The sequence below is a fragment of the Trichomycterus rosablanca genome, chromosome 27 (genome assembly GCF_030014385.1).
Source record: "Trichomycterus rosablanca isolate fTriRos1 chromosome 27, fTriRos1.hap1, whole genome shotgun sequence".
NCBI lineage: Eukaryota > Metazoa > Chordata > Actinopteri > Siluriformes > Trichomycteridae > Trichomycterus > Trichomycterus rosablanca.
Genome location: NC_086014.1, coordinates 6,499,089 through 6,519,701, shown reverse-complemented (window position 1 = coordinate 6,519,701; position 20,613 = coordinate 6,499,089). Strand labels below are relative to the sequence as shown.

General features: G+C 44.5%; 1 protein-coding gene across 1 annotated transcript in view; it reads left to right on the top strand.

Moving 5' to 3' along the window:
* il1rapl1b (interleukin 1 receptor accessory protein-like 1b) overlaps nucleotides 1-20,613 on the top strand; it is a 510,835-nt gene that overhangs the window by 324,633 nt on the left and 165,589 nt on the right. The window contains exon 6 of the mRNA XM_062989648.1: nucleotides 12,728-12,806. Within this exon, the coding sequence (XP_062845718.1) occupies nucleotides 12,728-12,806 (79 nt within the window). The remainder of the gene's footprint in view (nucleotides 1-12,727; nucleotides 12,807-20,613) is intronic.

Genomic DNA, 20,613 nt, shown 5'->3' with positions numbered 1-20,613 from the left:
GCCCGTGATCTTCCATCCCTCAGACGGCACTGCCTCAAGAACCGCCACTCAACAATAGCTGATATAACCACATGGGTGAGGGATTACTTTGGCAAACCTTTGTCAAGCACTACAATACAGAGTTACATGCACAAATACCACTTAAAACTTTACTGTGAAAAAAGAAGCCTTATGTTAACCATGTCCAGAATTGGCGTTGACTTCTCTGGGCTCGGAGGCATCTAGGTTGGACCATCACACAGTGGAAACGTAAATTGTGGTCAGATGAATTCATTCCAGGTCTTTTTTTTGGACCAAAGACGAAAAGGACCATCCAGACTGTAATCAGGAACAAGTCCAGGGTCTGTCATGGTATGGGGCTGTGTCAGTGCCCTTGGCAGAGGTCATTTACACTTTTGTTTAGTAGATCTTAGAGCAACATGTGATGCCTTCAAGACGTCATCTTTTCCAGGGACGTCCATGCATTTTTCATCAAGACGATGCAAAACCACATGCTGCACACATTACAAAGGCACGGCTGGGGAAGGAGAGGGTACGGGTACCGGACTGGCCTAACTGCAGTCCTGACCTGTCCTCAATACAGAATGTGTGGAGAATTTTGAAACGAAAAATGCGACAACGACTACTCCGTACTGTTGCACATCTTAAGACGGGTTTGCAGGAAGAATGAGACAAAATAAAAGCTGAAACACTAAATCACTTGGTATCCTCGGTGCCAAAACGTCTTTTAAGTGTGGTGAAAAGGAATGGCAGCATTACAAAGTGGTAATTGCGTTACTGTCCCAACTTTTTTTGGAATGTATTGCAGGCCTGAAATACAAGAATGGATGTTTATTAATAAATGAAATAAATTTGATGGTGGACGCCACTTGTCTTGCTGGTTAATTGTGGGGAGCTGGTATCACTTAATTGTGGGGTCAGTGGTAGCCTAGTGGGTAGAGCTTTGGGCTATCAACCGGAAGATTGGCGGTTCAAATCCTGGCTCTGCTATGTAGCCACTGTTGGGTCCTTGAGCAAGGCCCTTAACCCTGTCTGCTCCAGGGGCGCCGTAAGTTGGCTGACCCTGCGCTCTGACCCCAGCTTCCAACACCAGCTGGGATATGCGAAGAAAGAATTTCATTGTACTGTACATCTGTATATGTATATATGACAAATAAAGGATATCTTTATCTTTATCTTTAATGTGCCACACGTTAATTCACTAACTGTTACAGGACCTTTTTATTAGATATGAATCCGCTACTGTATAACACTTCAATTCATCTGGTTAACAAGCTATTGACAGTTTTACGGTCTTATCAAAATCTCCATTGAGGCCAAGAAACTCAAATCTTGTGGCATTTTAAGCCTTTGTAATTTGTCTCGGTATTTTTTCCTCCTCAAGATGATAAATGACTAGTGATTTCCCAGAATGTGGTCCGTTTGACAGGTTGTGTTTATACCGTGACCACTAAGCTTTACTACGAGCTTGAGGGAAGTAATAGTGTTAAATGCTAGTCAACAACTGCAGTCAACGAACATCCTCACATAAGTGTTACTATCAAGTGTGATGGGCAGATTGGCGTTAAGCTGCACCGAGACAAGCTTCTCAAAACAATTGATGGTTGCAGAACACACTTGAAGTGTGAGGGGCTGGTTGGGTGGTAACTAATTTTTTCTTCAGGATATAGCAGGATGCCGTACGCTGGTCTGTGTTTTCATGTCTAATAGTCCTACTAGTTTTGGCATTTTGCTCATTTTGTAATGCAGTCAAGAGAAAACTGTATAGTATTCTATGTAAATCAGCATTTCTCATTCTGTCCTAATATTTACTTAACAAAAATTTACAGCCCCAAATCAGATAAAGTTGGGACAGCATGAGAAACATCTTAAGATGTGCAACAGTACGGGGTCGTCGTTGTCACATTTTTCCTTTCAAAAATCTGCACACATTCTCTATTGGGGACAGGTCAGGACTGCAGGCAGGCCAGTCCAGTACCCGTACCCTCTTCTTCCGCAGCCATGCCTTTGTAATGTGTGCAGCATGTGGTTTTGCATTGTCTTGTTGAGAAATGCATGGACATCCCTGGGAAAGATGACGTCTTGAAAGCAGCATATGTTGATCTAAGATCTCAATGTACTTTTCTGCATTAATGCTTTCATCACAAGGGCACTGACACCGCCCCATACCATGACACACCCTAGATGTCTGGATGGTCCTTTTCATCTTTGGTCCGGAGCACACAACGTCCTTTTTTTCCAAGACCTGGAATGCTGATTCATCTGACCACAATACACATTTCCACTGTGTGATGGTCCATCCTAGATGTCTCAGAGCCCAGAGAAGTCGACGCCGCTTCTGGACATGGTTAACATAAGGCTTCCTTTTTGCACAGTAAAGTTTTAGGTGGCATTCATGCATGTAACTCTGTATTGTAGTGCTTGACAAAGGTTTGCCAAAGTAATCCCTCACCCATGTGGTTATATCAGCTATTGTTGAGTGGCGGTTCTTGATGCAGTGCCGTCTGAGGGATCGAAGATTTGTTTTGAGGCCAGTCTTTGCATATTTTTTACTCCAGCTGACCCCCAGCAAGAAAAGTTTGGACACTCCTGATGTACAGCAATCTCATGGGCAGGTGTCCACATAGTTTCGGCTATATACTGTATTGTGGTGAACATTCTAACATAGCACTGGAAGCCTCTTATAAATGAACATCATTTTCTATGACCTTACTGTAGCTCAGGTCAGTTGGTAAAGGGCTCTTTTACAGGATCAATAGCACCCTTAGTGAAAGTAGGGACAGTGCTATAGGGCTTGAATAGATTGTAAGGCTAATTTAAGAAATGACGTTGACTTATATAAATACATGGCTCCAGTGGATCTCAGCTCAAACATTGTTAACCGGGTAGCATTAGTTATTATTGATCTTAGCTCTCTTTGCCAACCCAAACTCAGGTAACCCAACCCAAACTTAAGTAATAGTACCAAGAAGTGATAAGTATAATACACTATATTGCCAAAAGTATGTAAAAAGTACTTTTGGCAATATAGTGTATCTATGTAATAGTTAAATTATCTCCAGAAAGCAATTTATATGAACCATTTCCATATGCAACCCGTATAATGTCATATCGTTAACTACACTAACAGGGCGGCGTGGTGGCTAAGTGGGTAGCACTGTCGCCTCACAGCAAGAAGGTCCTGGGTTTGATCCCCAAGTGGGGCGGTCCGGGTCCTTTCTGTATGGAGTTTGCATGTTCTCCCCGTGTCTGCGTGGGTTTCGTCTGAGTGCTCCGGTTTCTTCCCACAGTCCAAAGACATGCAAGTGAGGTGAATTGGAGACACTAAATTGTCCTTGTCTGTGTTCAATATACATCGATTAAGCATAACATTATGACCACCTTCCTAATATTGTGTTGGTCCCCCTTTTGCTGCCAAAACAGCCCTGCAACTACGACAAACTGTGTATTCTGACACCTTTCTATCAGAACCAGCATTAACTTCTTCAGCAATTTGAGCTACAGTAGCTCGTCTGTTGGATTGGACCACACGGGCCAGCCTTCACTCCCTACGTGCATCAATGAGCCTTGGCCGCGACCCTGTCGCCAGTTTACCACTGTTCCGTCCTTGGACCACTTTTGATAGATACTGACCACTGCAGACCGGGAACACCCCACAAGAGCTGCAGTTTTGGAGATGCTCTGACCCAGTCGTCCAGGCGTCATCAAAGTGTGAATATGAGACGAATCTGCGTTTGTGTGGAATAACTGTCAGAGTCACTCTGAAAGCTCCACATGTATCCGTGTTTATCTGGATTTTCCTCACTGTGTCACTTTTAAACTTGTGTTACAGCTCAGGGCTCTGAAAAATTGTAAGAATCAGCTTTTTATTTTAGTGTTTTTATATTATATTTGTGTTATTTTCAGTGTATAACTGTCAAAAACAACCCCATTATTTTATATAAGCCTAAAATACTGTATATGCAAGACCACTGGATTAACAGGTTTCCCATACATCCTTATGGGAAAAAATACCTTGAAACTCAACACCTTTTAAACTCAATACCAGTGCCAGAACCAATTGACATTGAGTTTCAAGGTACCACTGTATATAAGACTTTTATGTCAACTTCTGAATTGTTGATCTATGATATGTATTTTTCTCATTCAGCGAATTACGCTGCGGTGTTTGTTCTGCTGCGGTCAGCATTTCTTCAGCAGGTTTATTGAATTTATCAGGAATCTTTGCTTAGAGGTAGAGCATTGTGTCGAGTGATTTAAAAGCACTTTGTAAAAGCAATGAAGTCTTGTGAAATGTAGGCAAAAGGCTAATTAATCCAGCTGTGGGTCATGTGCCAGGGTGCAGCACCTTCTTCTTTATTATTACTTGGCGTGGATATTGTGAAGATGGTAATAAAGAATGTCAGGCAAACAAGATTGGGGACACCCTTCTTATTAGTGGGTTCAGGTGGTGGAACCACGGTAGATCTGGTTAAACCTAGAAAGGCTGGGTGCAAGGCTGAGGTCATTGACCTGTACAGCTCCTCCTAACTACCTGTTTATAGAATGACCCATCCATGTACCCAGCAGAGCTGGACAGAGTCAAAAGAGTTATTGTAAAATCGTACATAAACTGGATGCCGATTTTGTGACCCGCAAAGTGACCGCATCCCGTCACTAGATAGCAGTGTTTCCACATCAGCGTTTAACTGAGGTGGTTTTCCAACAAGTGATGTTGAGAAATATTCACAAATAATGATAAGAAAAAAATTTTGAAGTAGAATCAAGTTTGTGCTTCAAGAAGAGAAACCGGTACGTCTCTTGTGTTATGAGGCCGTGTCTGTGATAAAGGAGTACAATATAAATGTAGATTTACATTATGAATATACTGTATAAATTTGGCATTTTGACACCAAACACAGAATTTAACCTCCAAGAAAAACAACAAATTGTCTAAGACTGCAATCACAGCAGGATACATTACAATCGGCATAATGCAGATGTGGCCCTCGGTGAAAATGAGTTTGACACCTGCTTTATATACTGTAATAACAAAGACAAATTGTGGGTTTCACCTAGCATTTAGCATCGTATTAAAATTAATAACAAGTTTCTTTCAACACAAATCTTACAAGAGGAAGCATTAAAGAAATAAAAACATTAAAATAAAAGGTCATCCTTGAAGACAGGGATGCTTTTTAATACAGAGAACAGAACATAAAAAGAAGCAGTGCTCATCTCAAATTTAAAAACTCATGAGAGGTCTATAAAAATCTCTGGGCAGTTAAAATCTGCATACTACCTTACCCCTTATGCAGTGGTCCAATATAAGTCTAGTTTCATTGACCCCATAGTTGGCTAAAAGAAAGACGTAATACAACTGAAGAAGTCAAAACAAAGTTCTAATGGATCCTACATTTCAAATTTTGGTCTGTAAGGACCCTTCTGGTCTTCTGACAGAATATCTGGTAATCTGATAGTGTTGTGTAAAATCTGCCACCTCTAGTTTGGGGCGACAGGAAGAAATATCATTAACAAATTGTTTGTTGAGCTCTCATGAGATTTGACAGCACTTGACAACACTTTATTTCAGCATTATTTCCTCCCACTCAGTAGTTGGCACCCCTCCAGGTATGGAAGGTCTGTAATCAAAGTTAATTTACTCATATTTGTTCCTCTAAAATGGCCAAAAGGGCAAGATCAGTTCCCACCTTGCCACCTACAAAATCCAAGAAAGGGATTTAAAAAAGGCCCACAATTGAAGGGATGGGATGGGATGGGAAGGAAAGGGATGGAAAGGAAGGCAAGCGATGGGATGGGATGAGAAGGGATGGGATGGGATGGGAAGGGAAGTCATCTACTCTGGCTTTTGTGTAGGTAAACAAACTGGAAGGGAAGAAAATGGATGGGATGGGATGAGATGGGAAGGAAAGGAAATGGATGGAATGGAAGAAAAGGGATGGCATGGGATCGGATGGGAAGGGAAGTCATCTACTTGGGCGTGTGTGTAGGTAAACACAAACTGAAAGGGATGGTATGAAAGGGAAGAGATCTACTCTGGTTTTTGTGTATGTAATACAAACTGGAAGGGAAGGGATGGAATGGGAAGGGAAGGAAATTGATGGGATGGGAAGGGAAGGAAAGTGATGGGATGGAATGGAAAGGAAGGGATGAGAAGAGATGGAATGGAAAGGAAGGGATGAGAAGAGATGGAATGGGAAGGAAGGGATGAGAAGAGATGGGATGGGAAGGGCAAGGGATGGGAAGGAAAGGGATGGAATGAAATGGGAAGGGAAGTCAACTACTCTGACTTTTGTGTAAGTAAACACATAAACTCTTGCAAAAATTCCACCATTAGTGCAACCTTTTTCAATCAATTGCAACCTATTCTCTGTGGAGCTTCTACTTCTAAAAAGTATTAAAGTATTGGGACATTCTGTACTGCACAGTTTGAGTTGGAATAATCAAAGAAACAACCACTGTGCTATGTTGTTGCTGCTGAGCTAATTTGTAGGTTTTTTACCAGACTTGCAGACTGACTAATGTTGTTTTTAAAAGATAATTAAAGGTCAACCTCTGCACTAAGTACTTAAACAAAAACTTACTAATGTCGTACTTTTCCACCACTCATTGGTTTAGATTGCTTTCCTTACACCATTGTCTGCTTGTTTGCAGGGTTGTCAAACTCATTTTCACCGAGGGCCATATCTGCACTATGGTGGCCCTCAAAGGGCCAATTGTGACATATCCTGCTGTGATTGCAGTCTGTCTTTTAAGTCTTGGACAATTTGTTGTTTTTCTTGGAGGCTAAATTCTGTGTTTGGTGTCAAAATGCCAAATTTATACTGTATATTTATAATGTATTTTTACATTTATGTTGTACTCCTTTACCACAGACACGGCCTCATAACACAAGACGTACTGGTTTTACTTCTTGAAGCCCAAACTTGATTCTGCTTCAATTTTCTTTTCTTGTACATTTTGGGATTATTTGTAAATGTTTCTCAACATCACTTGTTGGAAAACCGCCTCAGTTGAACACTGATGTGGAAACACTGCCATCTAGTGGCGGGATACGGTCACATTGCAGGTCACAAAATCAGCATGCATTGTGGAAGATGCAGTTTATGAACGATTTTACAGTGTATTTTAAGACAACCATACGTCTTTGAAGGTCTCGCAGGCCTTGAGTTTGACACATGTTCTAGAGTAAGGAAATGTTTACTAAAGAAAGCTGTAAGCTGTAAGCTACAGCTAAATGCTGCATATATAAACTTGCTAATTACCCTGACTACATTAGCTGAAGCTGGAGTAAGCAGTCCCTGCATGGAATGCTGCTCTTGCATTATTTATTGAACGTCTTATATTTACTACTTTTAAGCTAACAACTTGGGAACATTGCTTCTTCGGGAAAAAGTCTTGTTTTTCCTCTTGCAAACCTCAGTTTTTACAAATAATAAGATGCACAGCACAAAAGTTTGTAAAGTGAACCTTTCATTGGCAAGATATGGATGATCTGGTACTAGAAGTTCCTGGCTGTCCACTTGATCTTGGAAAAAAGAGGATTAACCAATGGTGCAGCTGAAACACCTGAACTTTATGATTAGTGCAAATACACAAATTAGCCATATCATTAAAACCACCTCCTTGTTTCTAGACTTACTTAGAAGCACTTTGTAGTTTTACAATTACTGACTGTAGTCCATTTGTTTCTCTACATACCTTTTTTTAGCTTTTATGTTCTTGTGTTTTCTTAGATTAGCTTATTTGTTTTTGTTAATTTGTTTAAATGTTTATTGTCCCTTGACCCATTTTTGTGACTTTTCAGTCGTGGTATCGTTTCACCTTGGTTAAGCATCCTGCAAATTAAGTTTATTTTCAATTCTTGCAGTACCTCAGTGGCGAGGCATAATATATCCCACCCACACTTCAATTAGTGGGATATATTAGGCAGCAAGTGAAAATTTTATCCTCAAAGTTGATGTTCAGTTTTTGACAAGGGCCAAATTCTGATGGTTAGACAACTGGGTCAGAGCATCTCCCAAACTTCAGCTCTTGTGGGGTGTTCCCGGTTTGCAGTGGTCAGTATCTATCAAAAGTGGTCCAAGGAAGGAACTGTGGTAAACCGGCGACAGGGTCATGGGCACACTATGGGAAGAAGGCAAGCCGGCGAAGGCAGTGGGATGCTTTGAGCAATGTTCTGCTGGGAAACCTTGGGTCCTGCCATCCATGTGGATGTTACTTTGACAAGTACCACCTACCTAAGCATTGTTGCAGACCATGTACACCCTTTCATGGAAACGGTATTCACTGATGGCTGTGGCCTCTTTCAGCAGGATAATGCACCCTGCCACAAAGCAAAAATGCTTCAGGAATGGTTTGAGGAGCACAACAACGAGTTTGAGGTGTTGACTTGGCCTCCAGATTCCCCAGATCTCAATCCAATCGAGCATCTGTGCGACGTGCTGGACAAACAAGTCTATTGATTTATGGAAGCCCCACCTCACAACTTACGGGAGTTCAAGGATCTACTGCTAACACCTTCAGGGGTCTAGTGGAGTCCAAATGTACAGTTAATAAACTTCACGTTCAGTATAGTCATATCTAATGTCTATACTTTACCAAAAAAGCAGAGGTTAACCTCAGCTGAATTCTGAACAGTATAACCTTGAGTAAAATATTGCAGTTATATCTGAGCCTTGTATTTGTTGTTGGTATTCTGATCGTGTATTTTGTGTACGACCTTCACTTTATGATGTTTCTTGACGTTAGTTTATCGTGGTTTGCCCTTTTGTACCTCTGCCTAGTCGGACTGCTTTGTTATTGAACCTTTGCCTTGACTTTGTTTCTGCTTTGCCCTTTTGTACCTGTTTATTCGTGCCTGTCCTATAAATAAAACATTTCTTGCAAATGAAACCACAATTAAGATAAACTTATATAACTTACACTGATCAGCCATAACATTAAAACCACCTCCTTGTTTCTACACTGACTTTCCATTTTATAAGCTCCACTTACCATATAGAAGCACTTTGTAGTTCTGCAATTACTGACTGTAGTCCATCTGTTTCTCTACATGCTTTGATAGCCTCCTTTCATGCTGTTCTTCAATGGTCAGTACCCCCACAGGACCACCACAGAGCAGGTATTATTTAGGTGGTGGATCATTCTCAGCACTGCAGTGACACTGACTTGGTCGTGGTGTTTTTTAGTATGTGTTGTGCTAGTATGAGTGGATCAGACACAGCAGCGCTGCTGGAGTTTTTAAATACCGTGTCCACTCACTGTCCACTCTATTAGACACTCCTACCTAGTTGGTCCACCTTGTAGATGTAAAGTCAGAGACTATCGCTCATCTATTGCTGCTGTTTGAGTTGGTCATCTTCTAGATATTCATCAGTGGTCACAGGATGCTGCCCATGTGGCGCTGTTGGCTGGATATATTTTTGGTTGGTGGACTATTCTCGGTCCAGCAGTGACAGTAAGGATTCACTCATACTAGCACAACACACAATAACACCACCACCATGTCAGTGTCAGTGCAGTGCTGAGAACGATCCACCACCCAAATAATACCTCTGTAGTGGTCCTGGGAGAGTCTTGACCATTGAAGAACAGCATGGAAGGGGGCTAACAAAGCATGCAGAGAAACAGATGGACTACAGTCAGTGATTGTAGAACTACAAAGTGCTTCTATATGGTAAGTGGAGCTGATAAAATGGACAGTGAGTGTAGAAACAAGGAGGTGGTTTTAATGTTATGGCTGATCAGTGTATAACATATAATAATAATAATAAAAGAGGCAGTCTGTACTGCGCACATGTCGGAGGGGGTGTGTGTCAGTTGCGAAGCTCATCAGTCAGCAGTGGAGGGTTGTATCGGTAGACTTGAAGCGTAACACACTCAGGGTAATTAAATCAAACTAGATTAGGGGAGAAAATTGGGGGGAAAACTTCACTTACTTTACTTTAATTCCTTGTTTAAATTGGAACTCGGTGTAATTTAATGGTCTGCTCAAGAAAACATGGTTTTAACACATTGTGTGGTTTTCTTTTGCTGCATCCTCTCCAATTTGCTTCTTCCTTTCATGATTTTTTTTCCATATCTCAGCCTCAGTAAAGTTGTTTTGGCACAAAGTATACTTGCCAATAAGTTAATCCAGAAACACTTCAGGTTAAATCGTTTCTTTGTCCATCTGTTTTCACCCCTCATTATTGCTCTACATTTTACACTATTAACAAGCTGTTGCAGTGTGAGGAATTCATAATAAGTCTTTGAAGGAGATAAGCACTTAATGAGTAACGAGAAAAGTTGGACTGGGTGCCAGACCTTTGTTAGGAAGCAGCTGGTTCGTTGAGCCTGGTGTATTATGGGCGGACGAGCTCACGGTCTACTCTTAGAAACGGTGATACAGCTTTAACCTCTTTCTTTTCCATTGCTTTCTACACAAATTGTCCATTTTATGAGCTGGACTTACCATATAGAAGCACTGTGTAGTTCTATGTACAATTACTGACTGTAGTCCATCTATTTCACTGCATGCTTTGTTAGCCCCCTTTCATCCTGTTCTTCAATGGTCGGACTCTCCAGGACCACTACAGAGCAGGTATTATTTGGGTGGTGGATCATTCTCAGCACTTCAGTGACAATGAATGGTGGTGTGTGTTGTGCTTGTATGAGTGGATAAGACACAGCAATGCTGCTGGAGTTTTTAAATACCGTGTCCAATCACTGTCCACTCTATTCGACACTCCTACCTTGTAGATGTAAAGTCAGAGACGATCGCTCATCTATTGCTGCTGTTTGAGTTGGTCATCTTCTAGACCTTCATCAGTGGTCACAGGACGCTGCCCACAGGGCGCTTTTGGCTGGATGTTTAGTGAGGTGTTTAAAAACTCAACACACACTAGCACAACACACACTAACACACCACCACCATGTCAGTGTCACTGCAGTGCTGAGAATGACCCACCACCCAAATGATACCTACTCTGTAGTGGTCCTGGGAAAGTCCTGACCATTGAAGAACAGCATGAAAGGGGGCTAACAAAGCATGCAGAGAAACAGACAGACTACAATCAGTAATTGTAGAACTACAAAGTGCTCCTATATGGTAAGTGGAGCTGATAACATGGTGTATGCTTTTAGGACTAAATGCAGGCTTTACAGTCATGTTCTAAAATCACCCAGACAGCCCAGGAACAAAAAAATTTTAACCTGGTAGATTTAGAATAACATTTTAATCACCACATGCAAATGTAATAGCTGAATACATAATAACAATTTATGTATTGTTAAAATATTCAAAATGACTAAGTGCTTCTGAATTGAGATTCTCCCTCATCCTCTGTACAAGCTCCCACTATTAACTGGAATCCACTGTTCAAAATCTGACCTATCCTGACAGACAGTGCATTATGGCCTGTCAGTAAAAAAAGATACATTTGTTTTTGCTCTCCCTAGCAACATTTTTCTTACCTTTATCTGTCATTGCAAGTAAATATTCCACATAGCGGGTGCGGTAATGTATTTTTTCCATTCCAATCTCCACCATCTTTTTCAAATGTTTGAACTATCTCAGGGGAGATTAGGCTGCAGGGAAGTCACACTGCAGAGTCAGCCATACCCGTCGTCTTCTTTTCTAAGCCGAGTTGAATACACGTTCTCTCGATTTATATTATAGTGAAATCCTAGTTTGCAATCACCATGCACTGCACAATGTCAGACCTTTATCTGGGTTGGGTTGGTGGCAGGCCTTTATCTCTAGGGCATCGCTGAATGTGCTTAAGCAATTAGTTCAGTTGGAATGGCTGTATAAGCAAGTAAAAGAGTGTCGTATTCATGCCTTATTATAATATTGTTATAATAATCATTATTATTTACACCGATCAGCCATAACATTAAAACCACCCCCTTGTTTCTACACACATTGTCCATTTCATCAGCTCCACTTACCATATAGAAGCACTTTCTGTAGTCCATCTGTTTCTCTGCATGCTTTGTTAGCCCCTTTTCATGTTGTTCTTCAATGGTCAGGACTCTCCCAGGACCACTACAGAGCAGCTATTATTTGGGTGGTGGATGATTCTCAGCACTGCAGTAACACTGACAAGGTGGTGGTGTGTTAGTGTGTGTTGTGCTGGTATGAGTGGATAAGACACAATTTTAAACATCTCACTGTCACTGCTGGACTGAGAGTAGTCAACCAACCAAAAACATCCGTCCGACAGCGCCCTGTGGGCAGTGTCCACTGATGAAGGTCTAGTAGATGACCAACTCAAACAGCAGCAATAGATGAGCGATCGTCTCTGACTTTACATCTACAAGGTGGACCAACTAGGTAGCAGTGTCGAATAGAGTGGACAGTGAGTGGACACGGTATTTAAAACCTCCAGCAGTGCTGCTGTGTCTGATCCACTCATACCAGCACAACACACACTAACACACCACCACCATGTCATATTCACTGCAGTGCTGAGAATGATCCAGCACCTAAATAATACCTGCTCTGTGGTGGTCCTGTGGGGGTCTTGACCATTAAAGAACAGGGTGAAAGCAGGCTAAAAAGGTATGTAGAGAAATAGATGTCCTACAGTCAGTAATTGTAGAACTACAAAGTGCTTCTATATGGTAAGTGGAGCTGAGAAAATGGTTTTAATGTTATGACTGATCAGTGTATAATGACATTTTTAAATATGTGTTTTCAAGTACGTAAAGAATTAATGTTGCTTGTGTTTCTTTTTTATAGCCCCTCTGACTGACAAACCTCCCAAGATTTTGTTTCCAGCGGAAAACAAACTAAGCGTTATGGAGATGCAGTTAGGTAAGTACCCTGAGATTTCTTCAAGTGCTTTGCTATGGCTCTTAAGTTTAAATGTTTTTAAGCATACTTTACATGATTTTTCAAAAAGTATGTTACATTTCAGGACTTGCTGTTTTAGCTGCCTAGTTACCTCATACACTGTCTAACACAATTCATATGTCTAGTGTGAAAGCTTGTACTAGTGTGGAAGCTTGTCTAGTTTGTAGCAAGTACTTGTTTCCACTATGACTGAAAAAATTAAGCTGAAATAAGCAAGTTTCTTATGGACTCTGTGTTTCCTTGATATCCACATGGCCAGCTTGGCCAATCCCAAACATTATACAACAAACATATCTGTCCAGTGTTGGATTATGGTGTGCCATGTGTTTTTTTGTAGCTATTTGTAGCTGCTGTTGTTCAGCCTGCAATGTAGATCTGCAATTGGTTTCTCAGTGTTGGGGGTTCGTTCAGGATCCTTTTGCATTAATATTTCTGGTCTAAACACCTTAACATTAAAATTTTAAGACCTTAACATTTTTCTATATAATTGTTTCCACTAAGGCTGGAAAAGGTAGCATTTGTTGTTACTAAGGTATTAGCTGCAATTCAGTGTATCCTAGAATTTTAAGGTCTAATACTTGTGATTTTTTGTGTAAATTAGATATGGGTACCAGCGAAAATGTTCTTCAAATAACCATTCTTGGTTCCTTTTGGCACTTTTATATTTAAACCTGTAAGCTCCATAAAATCTTTGCCTTTGTTGTTGGTCTGGCTGGTTCTCTGCGACAAATATGCATACATTTTAAATGGATTCTAGTTGACAGCTCCTTGGATTCTGTGTTTTCTTGTTTTCCACATGGCCTGCTTGGCCAATCCCAAAACATTATTTAACAAAACTATCTGTCCAGTGTTGTATTATGGTGTGTCATGTGCTTTTTTGTAGCTATTTGTAGCTATGACTCTGTGGCTCAGCCTCCATAGTACAGTAGATCTGCAATGGGTTTCTGAGTGTTAGGGGTTCATACAGGATCCTTAAGCATTCTTGCATAGATAATTCTGGTCTAAACACCTTAATATTCACATTTTTGGAAAAAAGCATATGTTGTTACTAAGATATTAGCCACAATTTAGCGTGTTATATAATTATAAGAGCTAAAGGCTTTGGTAAACTATGTTTAAAACTTGTGATTTTTTTGTGTGGAGTAGATATGGGTACCAATACAAATGTTCTCTAAATAACCATTCTTGGTTACATTTGGCACATTTATATTTAAAAGTACAAGCTCCATGAAATCTATGTTTTTGTTGTTGGTCCGGCTGGTTCTCTGTGACAAATATGCACAAATTTTAAACGAATTTGAGTTGACAGCTCCTTTGATTCCATGTTTCCTTGTTTTCCATATGGCCAGCTTGGCCAATCCCAAAACACAATTCAACAAACATATCTGTCTAATGTTGGATTATGGTGTGTTTTGTTGCTAATTGTAGCTACTTTGGTTCAGCCTCCAATGTAGATCTGCAATGCGTTTCTCAGTGTTGGGGGTTCGTACAGGATCCTCAAGCATTCTTGCATGGAGAATTCTGGTCAGTACAGCTCCAAACACCTTCAACATTCACACCTTTTTCTATGTACTTGTTTTCACTAAGGCAAAGCTGGAAAAGGTAGCATATGTTGTTACTAAGATATTAGACTCAATTTTGCGTATCCTAGAATTTTAAGGTCTAAAACGTGATTTTTTGTGTGAATTAGATATGGGTACCAGCAAAAATGTTCTTCAAATAACTATTCTTGGTTCCATTTGGCACTATTATATTTAAAACTACAAGCTCCATAAAATCTATGCTATTGTAGTTGGTCCGGCTGGTTCTCTGCGACAAATATGCACAAATTTTTAATGGATTCTAGTTGACAGCTCCTTGGATTCTGTGTTTCCTTGTTTTTAGATCCCAAAACATTATTCAACAAACATATCTGTCCAATGTTGAATTATGGTGTGCCATCTGCTTTTTTGGAGCTATTTGTAGCTACTGTGGTTCAGCCTCCAATGTAGATCTGCAATGGGTTTCTCAGTGTTGGGGGTTCGTACAGGATCCTCTAGCATTCTTGCATAGATAATTCTGTGTTTCCTTGTTTTTTAGATGGCCAGCTTGTCACGTGGGAAGAAAGGGACACAAATGCAGAAGTAAAATTATAAAAAGATATTTTATTCAATTAATAAGGACAACAGAAAAGGTAAACAGCTAACATAAAATAAAACAAAACCCAATCGGAAACTCCGACGGAAGCTGACAAACACCGATCTGAAAAGGAGAAAAACAAAAGAGAAAGGTTACACAACGGTAAGGCGTGAATTCGAACCGGGGATGCTGGCGTGACTGCCGATTACTTTCCGGAGTTGCCACCCAGCGGTTACAGAATCCAATGTTCCGTTTAACTAAAGGCACTGATGCCGAAATTACCACCAACGCTAAAACAGCGCGGAGTGAAAGCCGCTAATGCTAATGTTAGCGTTTTAAAGAGACAGCGATAAGGAGTCTGCCCAGCAACTGCACGAGAGCTGGGCAGCTGTAGAGAGTGTGGATTCGAACCGGGGATGTTGGCGTGACTACCGAGTACTTTCCGGAGTCGCCACCCAGCGGTTGGAGAATCCAATGTTCTGTTTGACTGAAGGCACTGATGCCTAGGATATAACCAGCGCTACTAGAGCACTGAGTGAGACCGCTAAGCTAAAGCTAGCGCTGAAACAAACAGCAGTTCGAGGACTGCGCGGCGTCGCACCACACTATTTCTAAGAGGACGAAAGAAAACCCTCATACCTCAAACCTTGCGGTTTTACTTACCCTAATGGCCTAGCGCCACCAGGGCTACCACCTATAGCTAAACAACAGTGTGGACGAGCTGCCACAAGAGACCACAAAACAAACAAAGGTGCGACACCCACTGCTGTGTAGAGCTGGCTTAAATAGCCAGCCCCACAGCTGTGGGTGATCAGCACTAATTGGGAGGTCTGGTATAAGAACCCTTTGTTTGCTGAGCTCTGTAACGTCTGTTTCGCTGGGAACCCGGGGCACGTTCACCAGCTACCACAGACCTCGTTATAGAACCCCCTCCTCTAGGGACAGCTCCTGAGGTCCCAAGACCCGCAGCACGGTTCCGTCGGAACTCGCGGATCAGTTCAGGGTCCAGGATCTGACGAGCCGGTACCCATGAACGTTCCTCAGGGCCGTAACCTTCCCAATCCACCAAGTATTGGGTACTACCCTGAACCTTCCTGCTGTCAAGTAACCGGCGAACCGTGAAGGCAGGGGCACCCTGGATGATACGAGGGGCGGGAGGTTGGGGAGGGGGTAAAACTCCCCCGCACATAAATGGTCGGAGATGGGAGACATGGAAGGTTGGATGCACTTTCATGCGGGGAGGAAGCTCCAACCTATACGTCACCGGGTTAATCCGCCTTACCACCTTGAACGGGCCAATGTACTTGGGTGCCAACTTATGTGGAACACCTCGAACGGGGAGATCCCTCGTTGAAACAAGTACTCGTTGGCCTGGCCGGAAGGTAAGAGCCGGCTGCCGCCTGCGGTCAGCTTTGCGCTTCACAGAGCGCTGGGTGGCCACAAGTGCCTGCCTAGCTTTGCGCCAGGCGGCGCGGCAGCGGCGGACCTGAAGCTGTACAGACGGGACCGCTACCTGCTGCTCTTGCTCAGGAAAGAGCGGAGGAGGGTACCCGAACTGAGCTTCAAACGGTGACATGCCGATCGCCGAATGATGCAGGGTGTTGTGAGCAAACTCTGCCCACATCAGCTTATCCGACCACGTGGTCGGATTCCCTGCCGTCAGGCACCTGAGCATCTTGCTCAGATCCTGGATAAGCCTCTCCGACTGCCCATTCGACTCCGGGTGGTAACCAGAGGATAAGCTGGCCTTCGCGCCAATAATTTGGCAAAAGGCCCGCCAGCACTGGCTCACAAACTGTGGGCCCCGATCTGACACAATGTCTGAGGGGACCCCATGTGCTCTCACCACATGATTCAGAATGATCTGCGCAGTGCCCATGGCGGATGGTAGCTTGGGCAGTGGGATAAAGAGGCAAGATTTGGTAAACCGGTCGACAATTACCAATACCGCCGTGAACCCTCTGGACTTAGGCAAGCCTGTCACAAAGTCCAGGGCAATGTGGGACCACGGTCTAGCCGGTATTGGCAACGGGTGAAGAAGGCCCCTGGGGCGCTCTCTGGGACTCTTGTTAAGAGCACACACCGAGCAGGCACGGACAAAGTCACGTACCTCATTCTCCATCCCCGGCCACCAAAATCTTCGGCGCAGCAAGACCAGGGACTTAGTCACGCCTGGGTGCGCCGCAAATGGGGAAGCATGAGCCCACTCGAAGACCTGACGCCGTACGGATGAAGGTACGTACAGTCTGTCAGGAGGTCCCCCACCGGGGTCGGGTTCAGCCCGTTGGGCATCCCGAATGACCTTCGATATGCCCCATGTGATTGGGGCCGCTATCTGGGTCGAGGGGATCACGGGATCAGGTCCGGTCTCCGGCCTGGTCGGTTCCCACTGTCTAGACAGAGCGTCCGGTTTGACGTTTTCGGACCCCGGTCTATAAGACAGTGTGAAATTGAACCTTCCAAAAAATAAGGACCACCGGGCCTGACGGGAGTTCATCCTCTTGACTTGCTGGATGAATGACAGATTTTTGTGATCCGTCCAGACAAGAAAAGGATGTTTGGCCCCCTCGAGCCAGTGTCGCCACTCCTCTAACGCCAACTTAATGGCCAAGAGTTCCCTGTCTCCAACCGGGTAGTTCCGCTCGGCTGGAGTCAGGCGGTGCGAGAAGAAGGCACATGGATGTAGCTTCTTCCCCGGCCCCACTCTTTGGGACAAAACTGCCCCAGCCCCGACCTCGGAAGCATCCACTTCGACAACGAAGGGTTCCTCTGGGTCGGGCAACTGCAAGACGGGAGCAGTCGTCAAGAGTGTTTTTAGCTTGTCGAAAGCTTGCTGGGCCTGCACCGTCCATTGGAACGGACCTTTGCCTGTGAGGTCCGTTAACGGGGCGGCGACTGAGCTAAAGTTCTTAATGAAACGCCGAAAAAAGTTTGCAAAGCCCAAAAACCTTTGCAGTTGGCGTAAAGAACTTGGAGTTGGCCACTTCTCCACCGCAGATACTTTAGCCGAGTCCATGCGCAGGGTGCCCTTGGACACTACAAACCCCAGAAACGAGACCGTGGGGGAGTGAAAGACCGACTTCTCCAGCTTGACAAACAGATGGTTGTCGAGCAAGAGCTGGAGAACTCGTCGGACATGCCCTATATGCTCGTCGATGGACTGACTAAAGATAAGAATATCGTCTAAGTAAACATAGACGAATTTACCAAGAGTCTCCCGCAAGACCTCATTGATAAATCTCTGGAAGACTGCGGGGGCATTCATTAACCCAAATGGCATCACCGAGTACTCATAGTGGCCAGTGGGCGTAATGAACGCAGTCTTCCACTCATCCCCCTGCCTGATCCGGATCAAATTGTACGCGCTGCGAAGATCGAGCTTTGAAAAAACCGATGCTCGCTGAAGGGCTTCGAAAGCCGTGGCCATCAGCGGCAGCGGGTACCGATCCTTGATCGTAATGGCATTCAGACCGCGATAATCGATACAGGGGCGCAGGGTGCCGTCCTTCTTGTTCACAAAAAAGAACCCTGCCCCAGCTGGGGAGGAAGAAGGACGGATGAACCCCTGTTTAAGCGCCTCACGCACATACTCCTCCATAGCAACCTTTTCTAGGCCGGAGAGCGAAAAAAGGCGCCCCCTAGGAGGAGTAGTGCCGGGCAAAAGGTTGATGGCGCAATCGAACGGTCTGTGGGGGGGCAAGTCCTGCGCCCGGGACTTGCTAAAAACCTCCCGTAAATCATGGTACACAGGAGGAACAGCTGCCAAATCCGGAATCGCCATCTTGGGTTCGGACGGCTCGGGGCTCGCGCCGCCTTGCAGTAGGCACGAGTCCCGACACTGCGTTCCCCAGATAAAGATCGATCCGGTGGCCCAGTCGATCTGGGGGTTGTGTCTTTGCAGCCACGAATACCCCAAAACCACCTGGAGGTGAGGAACGTGAGTCACAAGAAAGGTGATCCGTTCCTCGTGGTTTTCCAGGCGCAACGTGAGAGGTCGCGTCTGGTGGGTTATCGGGCTGCCCGCTACAGGTCGGCCATCCACAGCATGGACCGACACTGGAGTTGTTAGCGGTTGGACCTCAATCCCCAGCCTGTGTACCAGGTTGATGTCTATGAAACTCTCCACCGCGCCTGAATCCACACAGACCCGAAGGTCTGTGTCTCCCAGACCCCAAAGCAACCGGGCCTGCAGAAATAGTCCTTGGGCAGGGATGGTAGTTCGGCTCACTCCCGAGTCCCTAGCTCGAGAGCGGCCTGCTAGTTTAACGGCTGCCGGGGTCTGGCAGACGGACCCGAAGCCGTTGGGGCACCAGCGCGAGCTGACCCCAACTGCATGGGCTCAGGATCCAGGACAGGCGGAGGAGAATTGGGAGAGACCTGCGAGCGGGTGAACGGGGAACAGGTGCCCCGTTCCCGGGCTCGCTGGCGAAGGCGGGTGTCTATGGCGTTGGCCAGGACATAGAAGTCCTTAAGAGTGGTAGGAGGGTCCCTGGTGGCTAGCTCGTCCTTCACCTTACCAGACAAACCACGATGGAATATGGCAGTAAGGGCCCCCTCGTCCCAACCACACTCAGCCGCGAGCGTTCGAAACTCGATTACATAATCGGCTACTGACCGAGCACCTTGGGTAAGCTCGAGTAGACGAGGGCCTACCTCACGGCCACCCGAAGGGTGAAAAAAGGTCTCCTTTATAGCTTCCTTAAAGGAGCTTTCCGAAGAGCATTCTGGAGCATTTTGCTCCCAGAGGGCAGTAGCCCATTCTAAAGCTCGGCCAGTGAGCAGGGAAATTATGTATGCAACCTTCGATCGCTCCGTAGGGTAGCGAGAGGGTTGCAGCTCAAACGCAAGGGCACACTGGAGGAGGAAGCCACGGCACCTCTTAGCCTCTCCCGAATACCTTTCGGGAGGCGAAATAGGGGTGTCGCGGTTTCCGCACCCTCCGGAGTGGGTAGGAGAGTGGGCAGGGGGTTCAGGACCGGACCTAAGAATTGGCGACTGCAGGGTGAGCGCAGCTACCCGCTGCGCCAACTCGTTTAGGGCCACCTCGTGCCTGCCTAACGCTACCCCTTGATGACGTAGAACGTCCGTAAGGGGTGGAACTTCTGCTGCGTCCATGGTATGGTCGCACCTTTCTGTCACGTGGGAAGAAAGGGACACAAATGCAGAAGTAAAATTATAAAAAGATATTTTATTCAATTAATAAGGACAACAGAAAAGGTAAACAGCTAACATAAAATAAAACAAAACCCAATCGGAAACTCCGACGGAAGCTGACAAACACCGATCTGAAAAGGAGAAAAACAAAAGAGAAAGGTTACACAACGGTAAGGCGTGGATTCGAACCGGGGATGCTGGCGTGACTGCCGATTACTTTCCGGAGTTGCCACCCAGCGGTTACAGAATCCAATGTTCCGTTTAACTAAAGGCACTGATGCCGAAATTACCACCAACGCTAAAACAGCGCGGAGTGAAAGCCGCTAATGCTAATGTTAGCGTTTTAAAGAGACAGCGATAAGGAGTCTGCCCAGCAACTGCACGAGAGCTGGGCAGCTGTAGAGAGTGTGGATTCGAACCGGGGATGTTGGCGTGACTACCGAGTACTTTCCGGAGTCGCCACCCAGCGGTTGGAGAATCCAATGTTCTGTTTGACTGAA